A 9227-nucleotide genomic window follows, 5' to 3' on the forward strand; every position below is an offset into this window, starting at 1 on the left:
CGAATCTCATGTTCTACACAAAGTGAGGGCACGTGGGTCGGCGTTGAACTTTACTCTCCACATACGACGTCCCCTGGATTATGCTGTCTGTCGCCTTTCTCAAAAATCTTTTAATTAGTTTACAGCCAACTACATTTTAGATTTAAATCTAAGATTTGAGATGTTTGTGGTCAAGCAAGCAAAGTCCCCAGTTTACATCACCCAAACAACAAAATCCCAAACTTTTGAAGTTCTCTAATAACATTGAATTCAGAATTATATATATATATACACACATATAAATTTAGAGTTACAACCAGTTTTGGTGTTTACAAAGTTTCATGACAAACAATAAGTATGAAGCAAAATATCGTAATTTTTACAATAAATGTAAGGACCGCAAAAAAATCAAGTAAATCAATTTAATTCGCCATCAATGTGTTGGTAATTGGCATTCCATAAATACCCTCTCCAAACTCCAGCAATGTGCCTTTAAAGTTCATCAACGGACATGCATCTCCAAGTACACGTGGAAAGATCACACACGTCGATGAGTTGAAAATTTGGGCGTTAGTGATGGCCTACCCATTCTAAAATTTCTCAACCGAATAATAAACTTTTAAAAAAAAATTATAAATGAATTCATTCATTCATCGTTTGCTCTCGAGTCTTCGTTTTTCGCTTTAGATTTCGAAAGCTCTCCCTCTTCTGCTTCTTCTCCCGTTCGTGACATTCCAATCCTTTGATCCCGAGATGAGCGCCGGCGAGTTGCTTGGGATCGAGCCCTTGGAGCTGAGATTCCCATGTATGCGTTTTTTTTGGTCTCTCTCTTGGATTTGGTTTTGATTCGTGTTTTTGTGATTTTCTTTTTGTTTTTGGGTTTTTGTGGGTTCTCTTTTTGCTGATTTTTGGTTCTTTTATTGATGAAGTTGAGTTGAAGAAGCAGATCTCGTGTTCTCTCCAGCTATCGAACAAGACCGATGAGTATGTTGCTTTCAAGGTATGGGCTTTCCAAGGCTTGGGCGAACTTTTGAAAATCTCCCAAAGTTTGGATTTTTTTTTTTCTAGGTTTATTCGTGAATTCATTTTTTTTTTTCTCGGTGTGGAAATTGATGTTAATATGTGCTGATTTTTAGGTCAAAACGACGAGCCCTAAGAAGTACTGTGTTAGACCTAACACTGGAGTGGTGTTGCCGAGGTCCACGTGCGATGTTATTGGTACGTTCATTCTGATTTTTTTGTTTTCTTATATGTATATATACGCTTTTTAGTTGTTTTGGCAAACATTCTTTTCTTTTTCATTGGAATTATTAATTATTTTTGAGAAATTTGGGTTTTTGTTGTATTCTTAAATGTATTTTCAGTAACAATGCAAGCACAGAGGGAAATGCCGCCGGATATGCAGTGCAAGGACAAGTTTCTTGTACAGAGTGTTGTGACAGGCCATGGCGCAAGCCCTAAGGACATTACTCCGGAAATGGTATTTGTTTTTTCCTATATATTAACTAGCATTTTGTTTCTGTTGTTATTATCAAATAGAATTTGATAGTTATGTACAGAGATTGATTTGGTGTTGTTTGTGTGTGATCTGGACCTGTTAAGTTTACCAAAGAGTCCGGCAATGCTGTGGAAGAGGTAAAGTTGAGAGTTGTCTATGTGTCGCCCCCGCAGCCGCCCTCTCCAGTTCCTGAAGGATCTGAGGAGGGCTCATCACCTAGACCCTCTATATCTGACAATGGAAATGTGGCCGCCTCTGAACTTGTTAATGTAAGGATTTCGAGATTTATGATCTTGAGCAGGTTGGTTTCTCTGTAATCTTTGTGAGACTGATTAGTCACTTCTCTCTTTGTAATGGTTGCAGGCGGCAAGGGCATTTGATGAACCTCAAGAAAAATCTTCAGAGGTTAGTTTGATACGCCTTTTGCTTAATTTGCATTCATGAGATAGTTAAATGGAACTTGGAGATACAATAATAGGCTTTATTCTTTTGTTTTACATTTGTTTTTTATGGTGTTCGTCTCTACACTTTATTGATCTGTCTCTATGTTTAGTCAGACTCTACTTAATTTATTTAGCTTAAGTCTAAACTACAAGGTTCTGAATTTTCTACTTAAATTTTTTTTAATCACCCTTAATAATCATTTGCTTGGATGAGTTAGTTGCTCTTCCAATTTTCTGTTGTTCATGTATGAAGTGAGATGTTATATGAGGAATTAATCAGTGTATATTCAACTATTATCATTTCTTTAAATCAACTGCTTACAGTTCAAAACTTTAGAACTGTGAAATTTGTCAGGATTGATAGTATTGTTTAGACTGAAGATGAATCAAAGGATGGAAAGCAATTTGCATATTTTGTTTAGCTTGGTTCAGGCTGGTTTGCTAACTATGTAGAAATTTCCAAGGTTGCTATGGAAGTTGTGTTTCTCCTTTTCCTTAGAAATAGTGGCATGCTGTACTTAATGACCTTAAACAAAGAAATACATCACTATTTTGCATCAAAACTAATTCTTTTGACTGTGTTGAAGGAAAAAAAAAATCTTGGATAGCTGCTTGCTCTCTAATTGTGTGCGGCTTGTTCAGTATGCCATTTTGTAAGAAATTATAACTACTAAGTTCATGAGCAGAAGCATGGGAGCACAATCTAGAGAGTAATGACACTACCTGTGCTTTGCTGGTATTAGGTTTGGCTACAATGGACCCTAGAGGCCATAGTATATCACTCCTTCATTCTCGTTATCTATAACAATCTTTCAAAATAATGGAATTTTGTGGTAGCTAGAGTAAGTTGCAGTTTATCAGAAGTGGATTGTGATGGTTAAAAAAATTAGAATGCGGAGGATTGGAATGATAAGTAAATGATAACTTCATTTGTGCATGATTTGCTAAGTATCTTGTGCTTACTAAAGCAATTTATTTTTGTTGAAATATATAAGATGATTGGTACTTTTTTCAACACCAAACTAAAGGTCAAATAACTTGATATGACATAAATGGAACATGAAATTTGTTTGCTTCACACATTAAATGCTATCATTGCCCCTATTTACCCTGGGAAACTTGCTTCATAAGTGAATTTTGCCCACTGGAAGATGATTTAAAATGATTTTAATTTAAAGATTCAATAGCCTACTTTAATAGTGCTCTGACTTCTGCATGCTTTTACACTTAATGGACAAATTTTTAATCCATGAGGCCCAATGGATGCTCTTTACATTTGGTGATGCTTCTTCTTGTGTTTTAAAGCTAGGGCAGGTAATATAGATGGGGCTTGAGATTGTGTACAATTCATTAATAATAATACGATTTACCTTGTAGGCCTTCAATTTTACATGCTTTTCTGTGATTTGCCATCTAGATCTACTTAATGTGGCATGTTGCTTGAAGCTCCTCTTTATCCTTTCTTGAAATGACTTGTTCTTCTGGCGATCATTTTTGATATTATTGTTTGACTTTGTTATCATTTTGAGACCAGCCTTTGCTAACCTGATAATTTAAGACAAGGCTCTTTTGGAGAACCTATCTTGAGATTTGGGGTGTGGAAGGTGTTTTATCTTCAGCTGTCTATTGATTTGCTGATGATACTATAGGGACTTCTAGACAGCATACACATATTGCAATCATGATTCCTGATATTTATGTTTAGCTGTCGTTTTGTTTAGGTCTGCTGGTTTTTCTGTTTGAGTTTCATCATAAAAGGTCATTCATTTTAATGATTGTTAGTGGATTGTTATATTCCTTTACATTGCTAGTAGTTCTTGTCCGTTTTATCATATCTTTATTGAAGCATTGTATTAAGTTTCATCCATTTTAAAAAATTAATGCTGTGTGCCTGAATTTCTGATTGTGGTATCATCAATGGTACATAAATAGTAAATGGCACAGTATGATGGTGCATGATGGTGTTATCTGAATGAACTGTAAACAACATAAGGAGAGGGAGGTACCTAAAAGAAATTGAGCTGCACAATTATCTGTTTTTGTGCTGTAGTTTGATTCAACATATTTTTGTGATCTCCGGCAGAATTTCATAAAACTATTGTTTACAATGTATGTGGATCGAATTTATGGAAGTTTATTGTTTACAATGATATGTTGTGGGATGCCTTTATATTGCATGACTGCAAAAGATAAGGTTTAGCAATGGTTATTATGAGAGGGACAGTGTGGTAGAATTGGGTTGGAAAAACTGCAAATGCAGACAATGAGCAAGTGGAATGTTACAAAATCACAAATCAAGATCGCTTAAAAAAGGAGAACTCATTATTCCACGTAATCGTCTTTAATTTAATAGATCTATAGTGGAATCTATGCTAAAATTTTCTTTTGATACGGGATTTGTAATCTTATATGAGAGTTCAATATAAAACTAGTCTTGATATATGAATTTAGATATATCAGGTCAAGTATTCCACTCTCTATGATTTCAAGTATTTATTTTTTAGAGGCTTTCTCTTAACATAGATGGTGTCTTCCTAAATTAGATAAAGCGGTATTCTTTAGATATTCTAGAAAGAAATTAGGGAGCATAAATATCCTTCAATGTTCACTTTCATTGAATTCTCCAAACATGACCATATTTTTCTTCTCTCTTTTCAGTTACTGAGGTTTACTGTATAAAGAATTTTATTTATGGTTACCTAATAAAAGAAGTTGAGTTAGGCTTCTTTTTTGTTCTTTTGGTTTACTATGCAACTTGTCTATTAAGGTGTACATGAGTGGAGATATCCTGAACTGTGGCTAACAATATTGGAGGTAACCTGTCCAAAATAAAAGATAGTTTGAGTTATGGGATGGGGAGCTTGCACCCACAAGTTTCTTACTTCTGTCTGGCTTTTGATGACTTTAATTACTTGATGCTCATGTTTCTAAAATATAATTAATATCTAATAGTATGTATTTTGTGAAGGAAAGAACAACTTTGCAGTCATATGCATCGTGGACCCCTCGGTGACCATCATATGCCTGTATCATCTTGACAAAGCTTGGCACATTTTGGATGTTCTCTTATATGCATGTGGCTTTAGAATAGTGCATTCATAGTGTGAAGGATGTGCCTTGTGAATGTCACTACTGTCCTTTTTTGATTCTATCAACCCATCTTGTATGGCTGAAGTCTTTCTTGTATTAACGTCTTGAGGTCATATAGATCTGTCCCTATTCTCCAACTCACAAGAAATATGCTTTGAAATCTTAGTGCATATCAACACATAATGAACAATTGTGAATGGTTAACATTTAATCTGCTTATGGATGATGCATCATTTTTGTGTTAAGCCTCTTTCTTTTGCTGGATCTTTTATCCATGCTGTCTAATACCTCATACATTAAACTAAGATACATAAAAAGCGGTAGTTTTGTGGTACTTAACTTATTATGATAGTATTTTGACTTGAATATTTATTTGAAAAATACTATAGTTTGCATTTCTAAACTTTTAAGTAGGATGAATTGTTTTGGTATTGCTGTTGCTGAATTATTAACAAGTTATTAAATCAATGCTCTCTCTTGTTGGATTAGAGCGGACCTTTATCTGTAGCTCCATAGTAAGACTCCCTCAGATGTTTTAACCTTTTTTTATATAAATTGTAGAACTGTCACTGTGATTGGGTAATTGAAAAGACTAGTGATATTGAGGCCGGCTGCTGTTTCCTTATAAGATTCTAAAATAAATGGCGGAATTGGGTCAACACTACAGTACTCACTTATGCTGCATCATGTGCTTTTGGGAAATATTTGGTTTTCTAGTCACACTGTTTCTAACATAGATGAGAAAACGGTGTATTGTTTAGAGCAAAGAGTTAAATAAATATTTTCCTTGGTATGACTTGACTATGTTAGAGGAAAATAGTTAAAATGATTATTCATGAGAAGTTGCGCCAGATAAGGATATGCACTGGGGTTTTTACTTTTTTGTCCTTTTAAATTGGGTTCAGATGAATTTTAATCTAGATATTAGATGGACTTACCGGCGATTCTGTACTTGCTTGTGATGTAGGTGACCAGCTTCTCTTTTTATCACCTTATTGTTTCTGCTATCAATCTAATGGATTTTGTTTTTAATAAATAAAAATCTTGAGACGTTATTATTTTGTTAATTTTCAGTGTTTACCATTAGATGCAAACCAAACTTATTATTTGCGCTTGATTTAACTCGAAACTTAAAGCTAATAAGATGATAGACCTAGATTTATATATTCAGATCCATATTACCAAATTAATTAATATTGGACTATTATTTACTCTAATATTTATCCATTGTGAATTGCTTTGTAGACAAAGGCCCTGATTTTAAGGTTGTCAGAGGAGAAGAATTCAGCAATTCAGCTGAACAACAAGCTTCTACAGGAGCTGGTAAGATGGTCTTATATGCTTCATTTTCTTAAGAGCTTTTGTTCTGTAGTTGATGTTCAAACAAAATTCTCTTTTAATATATATTGTGTATGAGTTATCTTTACAATCTTTTGTTCGCTATTATGATATTCTTGTTATGTTCATTTATGTTGATTAGTCAGTGGCTCTGAATTTTCTTTATAGATATAATGCTTATGATTTATCATATGTAAAAAATATCAGAATTTAGTGTTATGATATTCTTCACACAAACCTTTCCAATTTAATATCTTGTAGTTGGGTCTTCCAACTTATGGAATACTCTTAATATTTGAATTGTATAGTCCCCTGTTCAAAATTTACTTCGATAAATTTCTTTTTGTTTTTTTTTTCTTGGGTAATGAGGCAGAAGTATGTTTTGGCTACAATGTCAGCATTTATTGAAAATAACCCTCAGCCTTAGGATCATCATTCTTGGTAAATCATTGTTACTCAATAGCTTATTTGTTTAAAATATCAGTCTACTCCTAGCCACATGTTTAGAGATAATATATATTTATTTTTAACAAGGGAAACACTTATGTAATACTAAGATTAACACAGATTAATACATCTGAGTTGCAGTCTTGGATATTTATGTTTATGTTCTGGTTTTATAAATATGGAATGCATTTTACTATGTTAGTTTTCAGGAATCTGCAACTCGTATCTAGCAGATTGTAGTATAGTTAAGGATTAGGTCAAGATCCAATTTGACTTCCTGCTACCCAATGTTAACACATTTTCTTTATGGGGTATATTTCTCTTTGTTACCTGGTTGGAGCAAATTTAAATTCTTGTATCAAATACAAGGACAGAAGGTTTTTTTATAGGATGCTTATAGGGAGGAAAAGTGTGAAAAAAAGGCAGAGAAACTTCTTTTTTGATGTCATCGTTTGATCTTTTTCTCTATCAGCATATTCTTCAGACTAGATATACTCATTTGGCCAAAGAATACAAACTTGAACAAGACAAGATGGCTCTGGCTCAATCTGCTATATCTTATATTCAGAGTTTCCAAATCATTTGACCAATTAGATGGAGTGATAAGAGTTTTTTTATAGCGTGCTAGATTAACTGCCATGCACTGATGGCACGTCTTTTATCTTCTAACCTAGATATTTATTCATTCTGTTTGAACCTTTTTAAGTGTAATGGTTATGTTCTTTTGCATCATCTTTGAGCAGTGTCATTGTGTTAACAATGCTTGTGTACCTTCTTAACTGTAGATTACCAATGCACATGGCTATTCTAAAAGCAATTGGGGTCGTTTATTTGTGTGTATTCGAATAATTCTGGTGTTATTATATGCCGATTTTGCTAGGTTTTAATTGTCTGCCATTGCTTGAAGTGTGTTTGTTTGCAGTTTAATTGATCAGAGAACTGTGCTTATAACGAACCTTACTTTTAGCATTAGAAATTGCCACTATTAGTACATGCAGTAATTCCTTGATCTGTTTCTAAATTTCTTCGCATCAAACTATATACAAACCCTAATAATCCTGTCCGATGCCTTTTTCTGCAGGATCTTCTGAGGCGAGAAGTCAGTAAAAAACAGCGTGGGGGATTCTCATTCATGTTTGTGATCATTGTCGTTTTGATTGGTATTGTTCTGGGCTATCTTATGAAGACATGACCATTTTCAGACTTTTCACTTTGATTAACCCCACAAGGAAAAGACGGGAAAGACATAAATTTGACTCAGTCTTTGTCCAATTGTATCAGCATGAAATCCAGAACAGAGCACAAAAGAAAAAAAAATTTCTAGAATTGATTGGTTTTTGTGTTTCTTTAACTGTTGAGCAGGAATCTCGATCTCTGTAACACTTGCCTCAATGAACCATTTGAGTAACTTCTACCTTTCTTTCTAATTATTCACATTTTACTTAACTGTCTTTTGTCCATGTCCAGGGTTTTAAATTATTCACTTTATTCAGACACTATTTGTTGCCAACTTGTAACCACTAATGGTTTGAGGCTTGATATAAATATATTTTATGAAGCTTTTGTTTGTCGATTGAATGTTCCCAATTGATTATATATATATATATATATATATAATAAAAACATTGAAACTTGGATATTACATGAGATTTGAGAACAAGCCGAATTCGTACTTCCATCTGCAAAGTTGACTACAAAAATCTCTTTGTAATGCGTCTTCGCCTAACCATTCATTATGATTTACATCTTTGGCTTTTCGTCCGCACAAGTAGTTGTTACATCTCCATTCTTCTTTTGTAATCCATTTACGTCCTGTACTCCATGCCATATTTCTAAAACATTTTGCTGTAGGATGTCGGCAACTGTTTATGACGGCATTGCCTGATCTTTTGCTTTCCATTGGTTTTGAGACATTGTCAACTTTTCCATTGGCAACCATGCACAAAATTCTCATGCCAGAATCCCGGGTCATCTCATTTTTGTACAAAATAATCCCTGCAGCATATCCCGCAAGTAAATGACCCTTAATGGCCCCATTCATTAGGTGTTGGATGCCGGAATCCATGTTCAATTTGATACATTCTACCTAAAAGACAATTAAATACCAATGTTAATAAGATAATTTATCTAAACTTAAAAATATTAAAACATTGAAATTATCAATTTCTCACCAAGCCAAGCTTGAAGCTAGCTTCCAAATTTCCAATCTCGACACAATTCCGAAGAAAAATAATGTACTCTTTCATGCTAAGATGCCATGTTTCATCAACTCGTATTGCTTGCCCAACTCTTCGACTTTTAGATGCTTCATAAAAACTCTTGCAGCTACAACAAAGAAAAATAAAAAAAACTTTTTAATCATTGTATGTTTTTTTATAATTGAATAAATAAAATTCCTTTTACTTTAGAAATTAAATTTACCATCCACGTAA

The 9227-nt window shown here is 33.8% G+C and overlaps 1 protein-coding gene across 1 annotated transcript; it reads left to right on the top strand.

Moving 5' to 3' along the window:
* The first annotated feature begins 617 nt into the window (after positions 1 to 617).
* On the top strand, positions 618 to 8241 carry LOC120272303 (vesicle-associated protein 1-2). The gene is made up of 8 exons (XM_039279099.1): positions 618 to 784; positions 909 to 979; positions 1116 to 1197; positions 1344 to 1459; positions 1582 to 1746; positions 1841 to 1882; positions 6256 to 6333; positions 7877 to 8241. The coding sequence occupies exons 1-8, from the start codon at positions 733 to 735 to the stop codon at positions 7985 to 7987; spliced, it is 717 nt and encodes a 238-aa protein (XP_039135033.1). The 5' UTR covers positions 618 to 732; the 3' UTR covers positions 7988 to 8241.
* The last annotated feature ends 986 nt before the right edge of the window (positions 8242 to 9227 follow it).

This window comes from Dioscorea cayenensis, chromosome 11 (assembly GCF_009730915.1).
Source record: "Dioscorea cayenensis subsp. rotundata cultivar TDr96_F1 chromosome 11, TDr96_F1_v2_PseudoChromosome.rev07_lg8_w22 25.fasta, whole genome shotgun sequence".
Taxonomy (NCBI): domain Eukaryota; kingdom Viridiplantae; phylum Streptophyta; class Magnoliopsida; order Dioscoreales; family Dioscoreaceae; genus Dioscorea; species Dioscorea cayenensis.